This window comes from Erinaceus europaeus, chromosome 16 (genome assembly GCF_950295315.1).
Source record: "Erinaceus europaeus chromosome 16, mEriEur2.1, whole genome shotgun sequence".
Taxonomy (NCBI): domain Eukaryota; kingdom Metazoa; phylum Chordata; class Mammalia; order Eulipotyphla; family Erinaceidae; genus Erinaceus; species Erinaceus europaeus.
The window spans coordinates 34,215,244-34,237,049 of record NC_080177.1 but is presented as its reverse complement, the minus strand read 5'-3'; the positions used below and the strand labels follow the sequence as shown (position 1 = coordinate 34,237,049).

General features: G+C 35.4%; 2 protein-coding genes across 8 annotated transcripts in view; both read left to right on the top strand.

The window, feature by feature from the left end:
- JKAMP (JNK1/MAPK8 associated membrane protein) overlaps positions 1-5,517 on the top strand; it is a 415,429-nt gene extending 409,912 nt beyond the window's left edge. Inside the window, exon 8 of the transcript XR_009545311.1 lies at positions 5,251-5,517. The gene's annotated coding sequence lies outside the window, so the exon portion shown is untranslated. The remainder of the gene's footprint in view (positions 1-5,250) is intronic.
- LRRC9 (leucine rich repeat containing 9) overlaps positions 1-21,806 on the top strand; it is a 96,890-nt gene that overhangs the window by 48,921 nt on the left and 26,163 nt on the right. For all 7 annotated transcript variants that reach the window (XM_016186492.2, XM_060174875.1, XM_060174877.1 and 4 more), the window contains 7 exons: positions 1,524-1,736; positions 3,617-3,736; positions 7,197-7,388; positions 10,300-10,425; positions 12,941-13,075; positions 16,176-16,353; positions 19,205-19,425. In XM_016186492.2, the coding sequence (XP_016041978.2) occupies positions 1,524-1,736; positions 3,617-3,736; positions 7,197-7,388; positions 10,300-10,425; positions 12,941-13,075; positions 16,176-16,353; positions 19,205-19,425 (1,185 nt within the window). The remainder of the gene's footprint in view (positions 1-1,523; positions 1,737-3,616; positions 3,737-7,196; positions 7,389-10,299; positions 10,426-12,940; positions 13,076-16,175; positions 16,354-19,204; positions 19,426-21,806) is intronic.

Below are 21,806 nucleotides of genomic sequence, written 5' to 3'. Positions count from 1 at the left end.
TGCTTAAATTCTTGGAGAGCCCTTATAATGAGCTCTGTATAGTCTATCTCTGAGAGTCTCTTTAAATCTGTAATTCCTTGGATTTCCTGTCTCATTTCTGTCTGGCTGATATGGCATAGTTAGCTGTTTAGTTCTGTTTCTCTGCTTGCACATTTTTTGTGCTGGTTATCAATGGCCGGCAGGTGCTATTGTGATCTCTAGGTTTCTCTTGCTTGTGTGGAAGGAGGGAGGAGGCTTTGCTTTGGGCTGTCTTGTGGTTACAAATGCCCTGTTTTATGTTGTATCATTGCCTTGAATTCAGAATACTAAAGCCCCACCTGAGTCAAAGACTGAGAGGTTTTAAGCCCCTGTCTCTTTTCTTCTGACAGTAGGAACAATGTTACTTGCTTGTTGTGCTTAAAATGAAATCGCCAAAATGGCAAGGCTCAGTGCCCACACTGCCGAGCTCTGATTTGACTTTGCTGTTCTTCAACCTGTGCCCGCGCCCCTTTTCGCTCTAACCGCACGTGAGCACCCACCTGAGAATCTACAGAACTTTCAGCGGTATATTATGACTTCAGTTGGGTATCTTGTATTTATTTGTTGTTTTGGGAGGAGAGGTGATGTGGTCTCAGTTATTCCATGGCCACGCCTCCCAGAAGTCTCCTGAGATTTCTTTTTATTGTTGAGTTGTGTAAGTTCTTTATCTATCTTGGATATCAACTAGTTGTCCAATATAAGATGTGTGAATATTTTCTCCCACTAAGCATGATGTATTTTCATTTGTTTATTTTTTGCTTTTGTTTATCTTCTTGTCAGTGTCAAGTTCCCAAAGACATCACTGAGGACACAGTTGCTTAGTTTGATTTACTGCCATAATCTTTTAGTTTCCCAGAACATTTACTGAATTTAAGTAGTCCTATCACACTGCATTTTGATTTTACAAATTGTTCTTATCATGACATAGTAGTGTTTAAATTACTTTTTCTCCATAGTAGCTTAATCATGTATGGCAGATGCTTTATTCTCCTAGATTTAAAAATTAACTTGTGGAACTATTTTTTTCTAGAATGAATTCTGTTTGTTTAGGTTGTTTCTACTCATTCATACCATAATTAATTGCCTGAGAAATACCTAAAACATTCTGCTATTTTACTTGTTCACTCTGAACATCAAGTTTCTATGGATCTTCTCTTCAAAATGGTTATTGTCTATGTCTGCTTTTAATTGTAAGCTACATTAATGTGCTTATAAGTAATTAAATTCTGATTTATGTCTAATGAATATTAACCTATTATTGTTAAGTTTTCCACTTTTGCAAAATATTTTAAAATTATGTTTTTGCATGTTTTGTAGGACTTTTAGTGGAAGGAGAGAAATACATGCTTTCAGCTTTTAATTTTAATCTACTTTCTAGGTAGATTTTCTAAAGCATTCTGATATTCATAGATATTACTATATAATTGAAAAAAGCTAATTGATTTTTTATATATCCCATCTCTTGTTATTGATAAATACAGCAACCAAATTTTTAACATTTTTAGGTCAAGGCTCATTCTTTATTTTCTTCATTCAATAATATCATAATAGAAGAGAGTAAAAAAAATTCAGAAGGATCATTATTGTCCCAGGATTTGAAACTTGATGATGAAATTTTAAAAATGGATCCTAGAATCAAGTCCAGACCAAAACTTCTTAGTTTGGATGATAAAACAATACTTTCCCTTGCCAAGACTAGCATTTACAGTCATATCGTGGTGAGTATTAAGAGTAAAATTTGGGGACAGTAATTTTAAATTTGTAAATAGAATCTATCATATGAGGCCTTAATATTTTGTCAATTTGAATATGGATTTAGATAAAGTCCAACTAATGGTCTGGAACTCTAGTAGATATTATCATGGTAGTCCAAGGACCACATAGTAGTCTGACTACATAATAGGTATCAGTAGTGGTAATAGAATTGAGCAACTGGCTTGAGAAACATTTCTAGTGTCAAATATATGGAAAAGTGGAAGGGGGTCATCAATAATATCTGTTAGATTGTGAAGCACTGCCAAACAGATCCATAAGGAAGTCTATGAATTCAACTGAATATGGATGATACCTGTAAAATAAACTAGTCCCATGCCAGCGAAATAGCTCACTTTGTTAGTGTTCTGCTTTGCCAAATTAGCAATGCAGGTTTAAGCTCAGCCCCAAAGGAATTTAAGGAAGCACAAGTGGCTATGGTCTCTTTTACTTTCTTACTGTCTCTCTGTCTCCACCTAAAAATGTAAACAGATAATAAACTGATGCAATAAAATGGCCCCTACTAGCAATTTTGGTTAAGTTTTGACAGCTATTAGAAATATATTTGCTATTCCCAATCAGGAATTTAGTTTAATCCATGCCATAATATACAAGATAGCAGTGGTGAATGAACAAACAGGTTTGGAAGATAGACATCTGATCTTATCATACTACATATTTTTGTTATGAAAGAGAAGATAGTGCGGCACTGTTGATTCATTTATGATCTGTTTTTAAATATATTTTTATTTATTTATTGGTTAGAGAGAGACTGAGAGAAAGCAACAGGAAAGGGGGAATATGGGGGAGAGAAATAAATACCTATGGCACTCCTTCACGACTTGTGAAGTTTTCCCCCTGCAGGTGGGGACTAGGGGCTAAAACCCAGGTCCTTGCACATTGTAACATGTGTATTCAGTCTGGTGCACCACCACACAGCCCTTATTTATTTTTGTTTTTCTTCTTGTGCAGTGCTTGGGTTTCAACCTAGTGCCTCACACATGAAAACCATGTTCTCTATCACTGAGTCACATCACCAGCTCTCATACAACACTTTTCTTACGAATACTCAGTTGTAGTAACACATTTTGTACTGTTTATTTTGTAGATTATACATAAATACAATCTTCGTTTGATACCATTCACAGTAACGTTGTCTAAAGACAAAAAATATGTAGACATCAGGGTCTCCCCTAGATATAATAATGTAATAGCATTCATTTTTATGTGGCCTAGGATCCAGAGAGCAGTATCTACAACAATTTCTATATTAGAATTTGGCCCTTGGATTGGACCCCCGGGTCTTGAACCCATGTTTTTTCACATTGTATCATGTGTGCTCTCCCATGGGAGCCACCACCTGGCCTCTAGTGCCAGTTATTAATAAACTTCAACCAGGTAGAAAATCAAGTTAATCAAGAAAAGAGTCCATGATAATATTATAAACTATACCTTTTTTTAAAATTTTCCCTTTTGTTGTCCTTGTTGTCTTTTTATTGTTGTTGTAGTTTTTATTGTTGTTGTTATTGATGTCATCGTTGTTGGATAGGACAGAAAGAAATGGGGAGAGGAGGGGAAGACAGAGAGAGGGAGAGAAAGATAGATACCTGCAGACCTGCTTCACTGCCTGTGAAGTGACTACCCTTCGGGTGGGGAGCAGGAGGCTCGAGCCAGGATCCTTCTGCTGGTCCTTGCTTTGTGCCATGTGCACTTAACCCGCTGCGCTACAGCCCCACTCCCTAAACTATACCTTTTAAAATCATATCTTATACTCATTTTCTTGAATCTCAGTGTTATTTCAATAATTATGTCAAATACAGTGTGCCTTATTTTTATTGTATTTCAGAGTCTGAATTTACATGGAAATAGCTTGAGTAAATTGAGAGATCTCTCAAAGTTAACCGGACTTCGAAAACTTACTATCAGCTTTAATGAATTTACTTGTTTAGATGAGGTATACCATTTGGTAAGAACTGGCCTTTTAAAATTATTCAAGTAAAATAAAATTATTGTTTTTGGAGAATGTCATTGATAAAGTTTAATGGATAAACATTTTGTAATTATAATCTTATCTCTATCACATTTGAGATTAAACACTCCCCCCCCCAAAAAAAAAGTCAGTTAAAAGTAGTAGAAGTGGGCGGTGGCGTAGCGAGTTAAGCACACGTGGCAGAAAGCCATGGGCTGGCATAAGGATCCTGGTTCCTGCTCCCGGCTCCCCAGTTGCAGGGGGTTTGCTTCACAAGCCATGAAGCAGGTCTGCAGTTGTCTTTCTTTCCCCTTCTGTGTCTTCCTCTCCTCTCTCGATTTTTCTCTATCCTATCCAACAACGATGACAGCAATAACAACACCAATGGTAACAACAACGGCGACAGTAAACAATAAGAACAACAAAAGGGAAAATTTTTTTAAAAAAATTAAAATTAAAGAAAAGTAGTAGAAGTGAATAGGTATGGAGCCCCAGTGATGATTTTAGTGGAAAAGTAATAATAGTAATAGTAATATAATAATAATTATGCATACATATGTTTTTACCTTCTTTAATAAAGATCTTTAGTTTTCAGTTTGCAGATCAAATATGCACCTGTGATCATATCTAATTTCTATCTGCTTGAAAATAAACATGTTAAAATACTTTAGACTTGTTTTTTAAATGGCCTTTAGAATATGTCATTCCATTCTCCTCTGCTGTTGTTTTCTCATTCTAGTTCTCTTCCTGTGTGTCCTTACTACATCTTTATTTTCTCATTTACCTCTTCACCTTGAATGCTACCAGTACTCCCCATCTGTTCATTATCTCTTCTTTCATTCCCCATGCTTTGAACTTTCTACTTGAATGTCACATATATAGATATTATTTGACTCATGTTTGCTATATGACATAATAATATGATACAGTAGTGCACATATGAACATAGGCATAGACCTTCTCTGGCCTTTGCTTTGCTAATTACTGATCATACAACAAAAATAATTAGATAATGTGGTTCCAGAAATGTAGCTCAGAATTCCCTGTTTCCATGGGCCCCAGGTCATTGACATACACCTCTTCGGAATATAGCATTATTCTCAAATATTGTTCATGCTGTACCTCCTTGCAATCTTATGAAAGGCCTGCATTAAGGCTTCTTCTATCATTTGGAGGGATCTGTTACTTTGCTTAATCGCCCTAGGTCTTAGTATTAACAGCTATAGTAATACTCTTCTTTCATTTATTCTAATAGTCTCATCATGCAAAGTTATATCCCTAGCACAATAGTTTGGTTTTTCCAAACCATTGCAATTATCAAGATTAAAGTTCAAATTATCTCATTCTTAGACAATAGGGACATCTTAAAGTTAGTTCCTTTTGCCATGATCTTTGTGATTTTTCATAGCTTCTTTGCCACCTAAAATAAAAAATTTGTTCCATGCACATTTGGTATATTTTTGTTGCAGATATGGCATTAGCCATTTCTTAAAGGTTCCCAGTTTCTTTAGAAAGAAGTAATATGGGAGTCGGGCTGTAGTGCAGTGGGTTAAGCGCAGGTGGCGCAAAGCACAAGGACCGGCATAAGGATCCCGGTTCGAACCCCGGCTCCCCACCTGCAGGGGAGTCGCTTCACAGGCGGTGAAGCAGGTCTGCAGGTGTCTATCTTTCTCTCCTCCTCTCTGTCTTCCCCTCCTCTCTCCATTTCTCTCTGTCCTATCCAACAATGACAACAATAATAATAACTACAACAATAAAACAACAAGGGCAACAAAAGGGAATAAATAAATTTAAAAAATAAAAATTTTTTTAAAAAAAGAAAGAAGTAATATTTCAGTACTACAATTTGGTTTGGTCATTTTTGTAGATCTTTCCACAGAATTTGTTACTAGGAAGGGGTTGTATAGGATGTATGTGTGTGTGTGTGTGTGTGTGTGTCTTTGTGTGACTATACATACAGATATATGTGTACATATGTATAGATATAGCTAAAAGTAATTTTGTGAACATTTATTAATATTTCCAATTTAGTTGAAGACTTAAAATCTTTTATCTCAACCTTTTCCTTTTACTCAAATCTATGTCCTTTTCCCCTACCAAATCAGGAATCCTGATTCTCAGGATACTAGGTTATAGATTTAGAATACAGGTTCAAGCCAAGCTCTCTGAAAGAAAGCTTTGGTGCTGTGGTGTCTTTCTCTTTGCTTCTCTAGGTCTACCTCCACTTCTACCTCTACTGCTACCTCAACCTCTTTCTCTTGGAGAACTAATGTAAGTCTGGAAAGATGAAGCCCCAATGAAGACAAAAAAGAAAAAGTATTATCTTGAATAATAATGATTTAAAATGTGTTAAAGTGATACACATTTTTATAAATTATGTTTTAGGTGTGCCTGAGAGTGGTACATCTGGTTGACTGTACACCTGGGTTTGAGCCTCTACCCCCTACCTGCAGAGTACAAGATTTGTACTCAATCTCCCTTTCCCTTCTCAATTTCTCTCTGTCCTATCAAATAAAATAGAAGGAATTTAAAAAAAAAAAAAAGGGGGGGGGAAATGACTGTCAGGAGTGGTGGATTTGTCTTGCAGGCACCGAACCCCAGTGATAGCCCTGGTGGCAATATAAACAAATAAATAAATAAAGTGTTACATAAGAAAAACATGAGGCTGGGCAGTAGTGCAAATGGCAAAGCATACAATTTACCATGTGTGAGAACCCTGGTTTGAGGCTCCAGTCCCCAGCTGCAGGGGGGAAGCTTCACGAGCAGTGAAGCAGTACAACAGGTGTCTCTCGTTCTCTCTTCCTCTCTCCCTGCTCTCTTGCTGGATTTCTTTCTATTATAATAAATACATTTTTATAATTAAATAGATTTGTATTTGTATGGTAAAGTGGTTTTGGTGGTTCTTTATGAACAATAGAATTATGTTTCCTATTATATACTATTTTTAAGTTTTCTAATAATAACTATATGTTATTTTAATGTTCACTATAATTGTTCAAATTATTTAAAAATATTTCTTAATGATAATTAAAAATTATTAAAGAACATGCCTTAAAAATAAAATCCAATATATTTCTAATGCTAAGAATAAACATTTTCTGTAAAGCTAATTGTGCACCCAATGGTATGTACCAGGAACCTTGATGTTAAGGAATATGGTTCCTCCTAACTGGGGACAAATTATCTCACCAGTTTATCTTTCTTTTCTTTCTAATGAGAGCAACATTGTCAGTTTATGTCACTACAGAGTGAAATGAAAATTAAAAGTGCATGACTAAATAAAATACCTGTAGCTCTTCAGGATAATACAGATATTCCTGCAGCATAACTACTGTTTAGGTTCTCTGTGAGAAAATACCAAGAAGCATGTAAAATACACAGAGAACTGTAGAGAAAAGAACTATTCAAGTACAAACCATGTTTCTTTTAGCATCACTTCTGTTTGTATGTATTGCAGTATAACCTTGAATATCTGGACGCAAGTCATAATCATGTGATAACCCTTGAGGGATTTAGAGGTCTTATGAAACTAAAACACTTAGACTTGAGTTGGAATCAACTAAAGAAATCTGGTGATGAAATAAACATGTTGTGCAAGCATACCACAAGTCTTGTTACTCTTGATATTCGACATAATCCATGGCAAAAGGTATACACTAGGTTTGTTTATAAAGCAATGGTTTTTATTTCCCAGTCATTTTCTTAATGCTAGACATAGGCAAAACTATCTATGTTTCATTTAAAGTTGTATCATTCATGCTATTTACTGCCAAGTATTATTTTCAAGGAATTACGGTAATAAATGATAGTTTTTGCTTCATTAGGAATCTTCAGTTTTTTATAAGTTGAGTTTAGTGTAGTAATCAAATATATGAGATGTCTACAATAAAGAAAAACCCGTGATTTAATATCAGGTTTCATTTGTAACAATCAATAATTTGAGGTTTTTGTAACTTTTAGAGTGTTAGGTATCACTGCATTTACAAACCTCTGGAGAGTTAGACAGCTGGCGTGCTAGAGTGCTACTGCACTGAGATTTAGAAACCAAGAATAATAGTATATAGACAAGAGATAGTGTTAAAGGTCAGGTTTATATACATCCTAATCTATGACAGAGAAAAATACCCTACAATTGTACTTTGAATTATAGGGTCTTTCCACCCAGGAGTAGCACAGTGAATATGGTGTTAGACTATTTTATTGTTATTTATAACATGGAAATATTGTGGCCCGGGAGGTGGCGCAATGAATAAAGCATTGAACTTTCAAGCATGAGATCCTGAGTTCAATCCACGGCAGCACATGTACCAGAGTGATGTCTGGTTCTTTCTCTGTCTCCTCCTATCTTTCTTGTTAATAAATAAATAAAATCTTAAAACAAAAAAAAAAAGAATACTGATAATAAAATGGAAATATTAACAAGACTACAGGATAGGAGGGGTACAATTCCATACAATTCCCACCACCAGAACTCCATATCCAATCCCCTCCCTTGATAGCTTCCCTATTCTTTATCCCTCTGGGAGTATGGACCCAGGGTCATTATAGGGTGCAGAAAGTGGAAAGTCTGGTTTCTGTAACTGCTTCCCCGTTGAACATGGGCATTGGCAGGTTGATCCATACTCCCAGCCTGTCTCTCTCCCTAATGGGGCAAGGATCTGGGGAGGCAGGGCTCTAGGATATACGGTGGGGTCGTCTACCCAGGAAGACTGGCCATCTGCCCAGGTTGCCATCATGGTATCATCTGGAACCTGGTGGCAGAAAAAGCATTAAGATATAAAGTAAAATAAATTGTTGACTAATCATAGATCTAAAAGCAAGAATATTGCAGATGAAGATTTCGGGTCTCCGTTTTGGAAAAGGATAGTAGTTCTATTTTAGGTATATTCCAAGGGCCCATGACTTTACTAGTTTTTGCTTGAGCCTGACAGCTAATATGCAGGTGGGCCCAGGTTATTATTATCTGCAGAGATGGTATCATGTTGGAAAAATGTCTAGAAAGCTGCATAAGGGAAGAGAGTAGCTCCCAAATATGGGAAAGTATATAAATATTGCTAACTGTAAACCCATCTATTTGAATTGAGGACTATATTCAGCACAAGAGCCTATATAACCTCTGCATCCCTATAGAGCTGAGCTCACATTCTGTGATCACAGTTAGGAACATTACAGGCTGCACTTATTTCAGGACCTATCTTCCTCTGGTAGTAGGTAGAGTATGTTGTCCAACCTCCCTTTGGAGAATGGAACATTCCCTACCACTGTTGATCCACATTGAGGGCCAGGTCCAATAGGGGCCCACAGAGGGGTCGATTGTTTTGTTCCTGATGGAGATGACGAGTGACAGTGGTGAAAAGCATCTGTTAGAGGTCTAGGCCCATCATGTCTGTGTGGGAATCCCAGGACTCCCTAACTAGGGTCCCAGGTGATGGGGTGGCCTGGTAGTGACTAAAAAGTCATCATTAAAGGTGTTAGACTCTTAAGCATGAGATCCTGAGTTTTATCCCTAGGACCACATACATCAGAGTGATGCTCTGGTTCTCTATCTTTCTGTGTCCCTCTCTTTCTCATTGACAAACAAAATTAAATATATATCTATATATATTTGTTCTATATTTTAGACATGTTACCTCCTCTCATAAATCTGAATTATAAAATCTCATGCTCTATTATAAACAGAAATTTGAACACTGCTTTTTCTTTTTTAATTTATTTTGGATAGGAACAAAGAGAAACTGAGAGGGAAGGGGGAGATAGATAGGAAGAGAGAAAGAGAAATCCTGTAGCACTGATTTACCTGCAGATAGGTACTGGGGACTTGAACCTGAGTCCTTGGGTTTGGTAACATATGCTCTCAGCCAGGTATGCCACCACCTAGCCCCCACTATTTTTTCCTCATTATAGAAATATCTAGACTTATTCTAAGAAATTTTTGTATCAACAATTAAGGTTATCTCCAAATATTTAGAAAAAGTCCTGAGTTTGTAATTTCAAGGATTCTTCTCTTGTTTTTCAAAGTAGATAAGTAAAGCTGTGTTCAACATTTTAAAATGGGATATGCCTTGGTTGGTTCTATGAAATTAGTCATATTACTATGTTGTTCTCCCTCTTTGCTCAGTAAAATTGAAAATTATTTTTTTGTAAGAATAACAGACCTCTTGATTATTCATAGTACAGCTACCCCCTTGTGGTCAAACTAGATAACAAAGGCTGGAGATTCATATTGAATCACACATGGAACTGACTAGCTGTTAATCTAGATAAAGAAGTACTGCAGTTTTTCTTTGAACAACTTTTAACACTGTCACTTCTTAACAGGTTATTCTCCCTTAACAGGAATTCTCCCCATTTATAAGAGTAAAACCATTCACCTTATAAAAGCAGATTAAGTCTTAAATACAATTTAATTTAAAAAGTTTTAAGTTAAATATTTATTTTTACATGTATAAAATGAAAGGATATATAATTTGAGTTATATGGGAAGTAATAAGAAAACATTTCCCACCCCGTAGCATATGTTGTATTTTTGTAAAAGTTATTATTTTTTTATTTTCCTCAAGCCAGCCACGTTAAGGCTGAGTGTTGTTGGCAGATTAAAAACTCTTACTCATTTAGATGGACTCCTGATTTCTGAAGAAGAAGCAACAGCAGCTATGAAATTTATTGCTGGAACAAAGATTACTCAGGTTGGGTTTTATCATTTAATACTTTATATGCTGTTTAGAACTCAAATGATAATTTCTATACTCTCATTTTATTTATAAAATCTTCTGAATAGTTATATCCTCACAATATGCTAATAAAGTCAATATGTAACAGTCATATCACTTGATTTTTTGTTGTTGCTTTAGTGGACTCTATTTAAACACCAGCTGAGGTAGTATTAATTGTCATCCCTACATATCCCCAAAACAACTATAAGATTACTTTTCTTCCTGGTTTCCCCAAAGTCCTTTCTAAAGCCCAGATGAAATGTAACATTCTATGCAAACAATAAAGGTTTTGAGAAAGTATTTGATGAATTATTTGCCTAAAACTGAAAGTATCTGTCTAGTATCTGATCCAAAAAGATAAAAAAAATAACATAAGGGAAGGGAAATATCTATATTAAACACATTAAGAATGTGATACTAACCAGGAAAATAGTACAGTAGCTTATGCAGAAGATTTTCTTGTCTGAAGTACCAAAGATCCCAGGATCAGTCCCTGGTGATATGCCAGAGCTGAACAATGACAGGACAAAGTAGCTTTAGCATCTTAATTATCTCAACTCTACTTAATTTATGTGGGGTAGTTAAATATTCCTCAATTTGTCTCTGTGAAATTAAAAAAAAAACTTTTGTGATAATAAAAATAACTCCTGGAAAAACATGAAAATTTAATTTTCCAGAAACCAAACCTACTAAAATCCTTAAAGACAATATAGGGTGTACACAGTAAAGATGGTATCAATAGAACAGAATATTCTGTATGCACCTACATGTACATGGAAACTTGATAAAAAAAAATTCCTTAAGAAACCAAGAAGGTCAGTCAATAAAAGAGGTTAGAGCAAGTACATTAAGATGAAACAAAAATGTTTTAGAAAAATATCAGATATTATTACTATGACACTGAGATAGATTTTATTGTAGAAAAAACAAAAAGCATTAACTACAAGTGACTGAATTCACCGATATTACACCCCATAAAGTTAAAGGACAAACCAGATACCGTGAAAATAAATTTACAGTATACCTAACTGGCAAAAGACTGTCTCTCTATATACATATGAAAATAAACAATGGAAAGATTTAAACAGAAGGGCCTGGTGGTGGTGCACACATGTTATAGTGCACAAAGACCCAGGTTCCAGCCCTGGTCCCCACCTGCAGGAGGAAACCTTTGGGAGTGAAGCAGTGCTGAAGTGTCTCTTTCTATCTCCCTCTCAATTTCCTCATGTCCTCTTACCTTCTTGATTTCTGGCTGTCTCTATCAAATAAATAAAGATAATAAATAAAATTTTCAAAGACTTTTTAAAAAAGAAAATATTTAAACATATTTCATTGGAGAAGAAATCAGGAAATCATACCAATAAATTAGGATAATATGTTCCAAATTCAAGAAAAAAAACATTAAAAATAACATGATCTATTAATTTGTAAACACCAAATAGCAGGAAAACTAAAATCTGACATTATCAAGTTTTAGTAAAAATATGACATAATGATTACAATTGGTACAATCAATCTGGAAAACAACTTGACATTTACCTAGTAAAGCTGTTTAAATAATTTTATTGTCTTTTTCCTTATGTATTCTGTATACCAAATAGAGGAGAATCAATAAAGAACTATTATATAGCAATGGTATGAATGTATTACAGTTCCATTCAGCAGCATAGAAGATTTCATTAGAATAATGCTTAGCAAAAAAGCAAGGCATAGGTGATAGCATAGTGATTATGTAGAAATATTTTCATGCCTGAGGCACCAAAGTCCCAATTCCAGTCCCTAGCACTAGCAGAAGCCAGAGTTCATGGTGCTGGTAAAATGAAATAAAATGACTATATATACATATATATATATATATATATATACACACACAATATATATATACATACAATGTATATATATGTGACTATATATACATACAATATGTAATGACTATATATATACAATATATATGTATATATACTATACATATATATATATGTATACATACAATAATACAATTTAAAGTGCAAATATGTGCAGGAATAAATGATGCCTATTTTTATGAACACAAACATTTATCAAGACAACAGGTGAAATTTAACATACAAAATTTGAGACTGGTATATGGAGATTGATTTGTGTAAGGTAGGTGATTTTAAGGGGAAAGAGAGGAAAAGAATTAATGAATGGGACACCCACAAAGCTACTAAGACAGTAATATTTTAATTCTCAGCTAGCTTCATGGATGGATTATATGGGTGCTTGCATTATATATTATTTCACAGTTTAATAAACATTTTGTAGTATTTAATTTGTTGACATTAAACAGAACTAAATTGTGAAATTGATGAAAAATTTAAAAGATATCTAGATACTGAAACATTTTAAACAGAATGTTAATATTATTCACTGGATCACTCATCTAGGAAGCAATACTATAAACTCTATATAAATAATCCACTATATGTTATTTCCTTTATCCCTTTTTCTTTTAAATTTGTATTAGTTATCTCTCTTTCGGCATGCTAGTAGTAAAGAGGAAAGACCACGGATACTTAGTACATGGCCTTCAGCCAAAATTTTGACACAGATTTCAAAGATAGAACCACATTTACATCTAAGTGGAAACTGGCACTTAAAGGTAAAACTAATTCTATTTGACTAATCTGATTTCAACTGTTTTTTAGTCATCTTTGACCTGTATATAATAAAGCAGACGCAAGAGTCAAGTAAAATAAAATAGGAAGCCAAATTTTGTTATGTCACAAGGGCTGGGCCATGACAGTAGCCACTATAGAATTAAAGATTTGGGGTATAACCACAAAAACAAAGAACAAATTCTAACAATATGTCAAAATAAGCACGCAAAGTTTAAAAGCTCAGAGCCAGAGATTAGGTCAGAAGGTTCGGTGGCAAAGTAAAAGAGATCGGGCATCCTGACAAGGCATTAGAGGAGCTGGTCAGAATTCAGTCAAGAGTAAGGGGAAAAGTTATTGGTGTACCAGCAGCTTCTTCTTGCTAACGCATTCTTACACCTCTTGTCAAAGTTAGAAATGAGGCTAAGAGAAGATGACCCTTGAAGAAGTAAATGGCACTGTTTTTATTATGGATTATGTACAGATATTGAGCTGTGACAGTCCTGGCTCCTCAGAGAGTTCTTAAATTAGAGCAGCCCTTTTAATTTGTCCTAAGTTAGACTGAGATGGCCATCGCTGGATGTGGGCCAACCTGGGAAATCATGACCTTGGGCAAGGCAGACTTTTGCAGCTAAGTTCCTGAAGGGCTGACAACCGAAGACTTTCTGCTGACGGTACTCCCAGCAGCTGGACAAGTCCTTGACTTGTCATATCAGACTGAAACCATATAAACTCCTCTTGGAGTTACACTATTGTCAATTTTTACTTTTTTGTGAACTAAGAGTTTCAGGATATCTTTAGTTCCTAAAGGAATTGCATTGACATTCACTTATCAATTTAAACTGTTTCATTAGCCCTTTTTAAAATAATTTTTTGACATTGCTTCTCTGCTTTCTGAAAAAGAAAAATTAAAAAATCTGTCCATACATCTGGAATATAACCCAACCCCTAGTGAGAACAAATCTGTGATAAAAACATGTTTTGCTATTTGTGCTTTAAAAACATTTACAACCTATGATCAGTATCTTTCATGTTTTTCATTTAGCAGAATTGTCACTATGGTAATGATGTGAATGTACTAATTTTAATTTGTATGTGCTTTCTCGTTTAAGGATGAATAACCAAAAAAAAAAAAAAAGATCACTTGGTGGCTTATGTTTTCAATTGTAAAAACATATGCTCCCAATAGCGTCCATAATATTACTTTGCAGTCAATTGAATCAGCTGATATGGTAGCCAAAATGGCTGGTTGACCTTGCTCAGAATCCAGATATTTCAGGATTTTTTATTGCTTTAATAATAATTGATAAGATCATACAATAAAAGGGATACAATCCCACAAGATTCCCACCACCAGAGTTCTGTATCCCATGCCCTCCATTGGAAGCTTTCCAATTCTTTTTTTATAAAGAGATTCTTTTTTAAACTATATTTATTAATTGGATAGAGACAGAAATAAAGAGGTAAGGTGGAAATAGGGAGAAAGAGATACCTGCAGCCCTGCTTCACAACTTGAAAAGCTTTCTCTCTGCAGGTGGAGACTGGGGACTTGAACCCAGGTCCTTGCCCACTGTAACATTTTTGCTCAACCAGGCACACCACCACCAAGTCCCTATTTCAGGAATTTTAAAGACCAGAGTGAACCAGTTTGACCATGTGGTTTCAAAGTAGCAATCCAGGGACTTTACATAGTAATTGGCAGTTAGATAATCAAGTGAAATCATGTACATGTTTTAAAATATATATATATATATTGGTGGGAAATACAATAATGTTTAGATAATACCTAAAACAGCAATGAGATACCACTTGACCCCTGTAAGAATGTCATACATCAGAAAAGGCAGGAGCAACAAATTCTGGAGAATTTGTGGGGACAAAGGAACCCTCCTGCACTGCTGGTGGGAATGTAAATTGGTCCAACCCCTGTGGAGAACAGTCTGGAGAACTCTCCGTAGGCCAGAAGTGTACCTTCCCTATAACCCTGCAATTCCTCTCCTGGGGATAGATCCTAAGGAACCAAACACACCCATCCAAAAAGATCTGTGTATACCTGTGTTCACAGCAGCATAATTTGTAATAGCCAAAACCTGGAAGCAATGCAGTTGTCCAACAACAAATGAGTAGCTGAATAAGTTGTGGTCTATATACACAATGAAATACTACTGAGTGATTAAAAATGGTGATTTCACCTTTTTCAGCCCATCTTGGATGGTGCTTGAAGGAATCATGTTAAATGAGATAAACCAGGAAGAGAAGGGTGAATATGGGATGATCCCACTCATAGACAGAAGTTGAAAAATAAGATCAGAGGGCAGAGTAGATAGCATAATGGTTATGCAAAGAGGCTCTCATGCCTGAGTCTCCGAAATCCCAGGTTCAACTCTCCTGAACCACCATAAGCCAGAGCTGAGCAGTGCTTTGGTCCTCCTCCTCTTTTTCCTCCTCCTCTTTTTCCTCCTCCTCTGTTTTTCCTCCTCCTCCTTTTCCTCTCCTCCTCCTCTCCTCCTCCTCTTCCTCCTCCTCCTCTTCCACCTCCTCCACTTCCTCCTCTTCTTCTTCTTCTCTCTGCATCTCTCTCAAAAATAAAATAAATAAAATATTTTTTAAAAAGATCAGAAAGGAAAACACTAAGCAGAACTTAGACTGGAGTTGGTGTATTGCACCAAAGTAAAAGACTCTGGGGTGTGTATGTGGGGGGTTCAGGTCCTGGAACATGATGACAGAGGAGGACCTAGAGAGGGTTGAACTATTATGTGGAAAACTGAGAAATGGTACATATATATAAACTGCTGTATTTTGCTGTCAACTGTAAACCATTAATTCCCCCCCCCCAATTAAAAAAAAGTAAAATATATAGGGGCTGGGTGGTGGCATACTGGGTTAAGTGCACTTATTACCGTATTTACCATATGCAAGGACCCAGATTCCAGCCCCTGGTGCCCATCAGCAGAGGGAAAGCTCCACAAGCAATGAAGCAGTGCAGCAAGTGTCACTCTGTCCCTCTCCTTATCTCCCCCTCTCAATTTCTATCAAGTAAAATAAATAAAAGTTTTTTAAAATAGGGGGGAAAAGAAGTAACATATAATGTGGATTATTCTACAGATAACTGCTTTAAATTTTGATGGGCAACATCTTTTTGAAATCACAAATTTAGAAAAATTGGAAAATTTGAAATGGGCATCATTCAGCAACAATAATCTCACCAAAATGGAAGGCTTCGAATCCTGTATTAACTTGGAAGAGCTCAATTTAGATGGAAATTGCATCTCAAAGATTGAAGGTAAATTATTTGAGGATTTTTTCAGTCATAAGTATGAATGACTAATTATTGAAAGCAAAAAATAATAGTATCAAGAATAAAATTTTTGAAGAGGAAGCAATCTAGAGATATTCCAAGGAGCCTTAGAACAGAATATTCTTAATAACTGTTGGTTGGTGGGGTGGTCCAGGTTGTGGCACACCTGGTTAAGTGTACACATTACTGTACATAAAGACCTAGGTTCAAACCCACAGTCCCTACTTGTAGGGGGAAAGCTTCACAAGTGGTGAAGCAGGTCTGCAGTTCTCTCTCTCTCTCTCTCTCTCTCTCCCTTCCTTACTCCCACTTCCCTGTAAATTCATCTCTGCGCTATCAAATAAAATAAATTAAAATTTTTGCCACCTCTACCTTCCCTCAACTCTTCTGTCCTCTCCTTTCCTGCCCCTCCCTTACCTACTTCCCCTCCCTCTGTGCCACTGTTTAACATCTATTAACAAATATAGCACTCTCCAAAATAGGTAGTAATTAAAACCTGTAGAGTTTTATAAATGAATTAAAGAGTGTAGTATGCCTTTTTTTTTTTTCACCAGAGTACAGCTCAGTTCTGGCTTATAGTGGTGCTTGTTATTAAACCTGGTACCTCAGAGACTCATTCAGGCATGAAAGTCTTTTTGAATAACCATTATGCTATATCCTCTGCCCAAGGTTTGAATTTGAAAAAGGATCCCAGTTCATTTCTCAAAATATAAAATTAAGACCACATTTAGACATTTGAATACTTTTAACAAAAAAGGAAATTTTATTCATTGCAGATATAAAATTAAATATACTAGTGAAAATCTTCTATATGGCTGCATATAGAAGTACAATGAAGCAGCTTTACTGATATCTCAGTAATAACCACATCAATACAATATATTTTATTTGACTGTTTTAAGTTCTATATTAGAACATATTTACCTGGACCAGAAAAAGTTAAGATTTTTTTCCTGCCTACCCTCTTCCAAACTTCTTAGATTCTTTACTTCACTTGGGTTTATGCCCATCTACAACTAAAAATCAGAAGACATGTCCTGGAATATACTAAGTGAAGTATTTTCTAACCCCTCGCATCTGTAAGTTAGTACTTTCAGCCTGGAAATAAATTAAAAGAAACCTTCTATAGCTTGTTAACAATTTCCTCTTACCCTCCTTTTTCACCTACCAAAATGTAACAAACTCTTGGGAACTAAAAAGCAATATAGCCACATGTGTGCACCCTTGGATTCAAATGAGGTCTACATGTATGTGAGTAAGTGCACACACATAGATGTGCATCCTTGATTGGGTGCTGAATGTTTCTGGATGTGTATTTTGATAGGTTGTCCCCAAGATGAAATGTTGGATGAGGCAGGTAAGTCAGTAAATGAGTTAATAATTTTAACCAGTGGGTGCGATTTTCAAATGATAATTATTAGGTTCTTGTAGTGGAATAACAACAATGATTTCTCATGTCGTTAGTCACTGTTTAACTACATCTAAAGACATCCCAATTGGGAAAGAGATTTAATTTACATCTTATTCATTTTTGAAGTTTTGGATTACATTGGATTAGTACTGTAGGTATATCTTTTTAAAAATAAAATAAATTGTATTTAAATAAATATATACTCAAAAGAATATATGCAATTTTAAAAACAACATGTATAACATCTGTTGTATTAATGGCTTTGATATGTTTGTAGACGTTGCTTGAGCATAAGACCAGATTCCTTGAGATACTTATTGAATAAAAAGGCTCAACATACCTCTCTGTAGATTTCAGTTGAATAAAGGTGGAACTAGATCAGGCATATGTGGTTAGAATCATCACTAGTTTTTCATTTTAAAACAATAGAATCTTAATTTTGCTTTGTATTCACATTTTATATTCCTTTTTAAATCCCTAAATCTATTGAAAGAATCCTTCAATCTGTTTTCCCTAGAGCCACTTTTTAGAGATGATAGCTAGCACACTAAATTTTAATGTGTATTTATCTTTTCTAGATATAAACAGGTTTAATATCCATTTAAGGAGTTGTGCTTTGATGGTTTTATCCTAACTTGCCTTAAGTTTATTTACTCTCAACATTGCAGTCTCATAATAGGTGCTGGTGTAAAAATGGGAGCAGGGATAAATTTATTGAGGATTATTTAACAAAATCTAACTAATGCTTTTAAATTTTCATTCAGTTTAATTAATAACCCCTTTAAAATTGATTTCAGTTTGATCATTTTATGGGTGATGAAATGATGCTCAGAGATTACGTAATTTACCCGAGGTCTCAAATCCAGTACTGATAGATTTGAAACCAGTTTTAATTTCAGAGTTCTTAGCTTATAACTGCACACTGGATGTATCATACCTACATTTTGCAATAACCCCAGAGGAAAAAAAAAGAAAAAAAAAATCCCGGTTGGAGCCCCGGCTCCCTACCTGCAGGGATATCACTTCACAGGCGGTGAAACAAGTCTGCAGGTGTTTTCCTCTCCCCCTCTGTGTCTTCCCCTCCTCTCTCCATTTCTCTCTGTCCTATCAAACAACGAATGACATCAACAACAACAATAATAATCACAACAAGGCTACATAAGGGCAACAAAAGGGAATAAATATTTTTAAAAAAGAATGAATCTACTTAGAACCCCCAATTTAAATTTGTCAGCTGGTATTTTATATACACTGTACCCTTCTTAGACAAAGAAAACACAATGATGGTAATAGTATAGAATCTTTAAAGTCACTTGTACTTGGGGGAAAAAAAAAAAGAATAACAGTAAAATGACGATCCAATTATTTTTTAATTAACTTTTTACTGTTGTCTGAGTCTTTTCATCAATTTGTTTATTTTCCTAGGTCTCTCCAAGCTGACTAAACTAATGCGTCTCAGCATAAATAATAATCTTCTCACTGGTTTGGAAAAACATGCTTTTGATAATATGTCTCATCTTCACTCCCTTTCTCTTGAGAACAACAGAATCACCTCATTGATTGGCTTACAGAAAATTTATACTCTAGTTGAATTATACATAAGTAATAACTACATTGCTCTCAGTCAAGAGATCAGCAACATAAAGGTAACTATCTACACACTGGAACTTTGGTGGTGAGTTCAGTAAGGCTTAACACTTGTAGAAGTGTGAATTTGCATCCCCCCAAAAAAGAAACACTTCTTTTTTTAGTATTGTAAACCCACAGTAAACCAATGTAGGTTGGAGAATTAGTGCAGCAGTTGTATACAAGAGGTCCAAGGTTTGATCTGTGGCACCTCCATGAGCCAGAGCTGAGTGGTGCTCTGGTTAACATTTACATGTAGATCTAGATACATATATGCATATGTATTTAAGATTAATAGTGAAAAAACTTAGAAAAAACATTAATGAAGTTAACTTGGATAGTAGTATTTTGTGTCTTAAAATTGTTAGAAAGAGGGAGCCGGGCGGTAGCGCAGCGGGTTAAGCGCAGGCGGCGCTAAGCGCAAGGACTGGCATGAGGATCCAGGTTCGAGCCCCCGGCTCCCCACCTGCAGGGGAGTCGCTTCACAGGCGGTGAAGCAGATCTGCAGGTGTCTGTCTTTCTCTCCTCCTCTCTGTCTTACCCTCCTCTCTCCATTTCTCTCTGTCCCATCCAACAACGACGACATCAACCACAACAACAATAAAAAGATAAAAAGACAACAAGGGCAACAAAAGGGAAGGTAAATAAATAAAAATTACCAAAAAAAAAAAATTGTTAGAAAGAAGTGAAAGAATAGATTGTTTTACACATGCAATATATACATACACATAAATGCAATATATATATACACATGTACATGCAATACATGCAATATATACATACACATTTGTACATAAATATATATATATATAATAAATTAACTAGAAAATAAAATAGTAACCAGATCTGGGGATAGTACAATCATTATGAAAAAAGTCTATCATGCCAGTGCCACCATATGACAGAGCTAGGCAGGGTTCTGGTGAAAAAAAAAGTAATTGAATCGACTCTTAAAATAGAAAATTATGGTGGTTATCAGATGGCAGGGAAGGAGGAATGCTGGGAGGATAAGAAGGCTCCACTTGGTGTGATGGCACAAAAACTTTCATAGTGGGTGCAATGAATTGTATATACATATCTATAGGTGTGAAAATATACTCCTCAAACCTTATAATATTGTAAGCCAATATTACATTAATTTTAAAAATGAAGTACTATGTCTTTATACTCTGAAAATAGTGCATGTTCATTGTATAGGATTTGAGAAATATAAAAATGTAAAGGAGAAAATTAAAATAATAAGACTTACTAAAATATATTTGCATTCAATTTTATGGCTATAGTTACAATACATATATGTAACTATAATGCCATGAAGTTGATAACCTCTTTCTTAATTTTTTTTCAGTTCCTAACTAGAACAACTTAAACTTTATCCTTCCTAACTACTAGTGCCTTTTCAGTATTTCCAAGAATTTCTCAAGTTGGCTAGGGAGAATCCTTTAACAGTTTTCTGTTCTTAGGTGAACAGAATACCTTATTTATATAGTGCATTATTACTTTGCCCATGCATGACCAGGGTTTGAGTCCCCACCACATTTAAGGGTTCTTTCCTAGTATGGTTGTTTTCCCTCTTTCTCTGGCCCTGTCTTAATCTGAAAAAGTTGTTCTGGAGGCAACAATAACCAAGAAAATTCTGTTCTCAGAGCAATTCTTGATTAATCCCTTACTTAAATTACTCAGAATGTCAATTTTGGCCAATCTTGCTCTCTTTAATTGCCCCAAAGTAACTTCTAATCAGTGTCACCATATGGCAGGTGTTATTGAAGGTTTGAATAAAATGGAAGATTGCTATAGCGCAGACTAGGAATCTGGTTAAGCACACACATTACCACATGCAAGGAACCCAGTTTGAACCCCTGCTTCCTGCCTGTGGGTGGGAGGGCAGAGGAACTCTTCATGAATGGTGAATCAGGTCTGCAGGTGTCTCTTTTTCTTTTTTCCCCTTCTTTATCTCCCCAGTCCTTTCAATTTCTCTCTGTCCAGTCAAATAAAATAGAAAAAAAGAAAAAAGGGGGGAGGTGGAATGGTTGCCAGAAGTGGTGGATTCGTAGTGTCTGCACCAAGACCCAGGGATAACCCTGGTGGTAAAAAAAAAAAAAAGGGGGGGGGGATCCACTTCAAATATAATGTGTGACTTCATTGTTTCTAAAGTTCTATGGCCATTTCCTACCACTGTGACCCTCATTTTGACCTCTTTTCTTTTGCTGATTTGCTAGGATTTTATCTCCTACCAAAAATATATATCCATCCCCATTTCTCCTTAAATATAACCTTCTTCCCATCCTAATCTTTCAGCATGACTATTTCTAGACACAACTTAATCAGTAATGGTAGCAACAAAATAAACCATTTTACATGATTATACAGTTAGTTTTACTATCTCACTTCTTAATCTCAT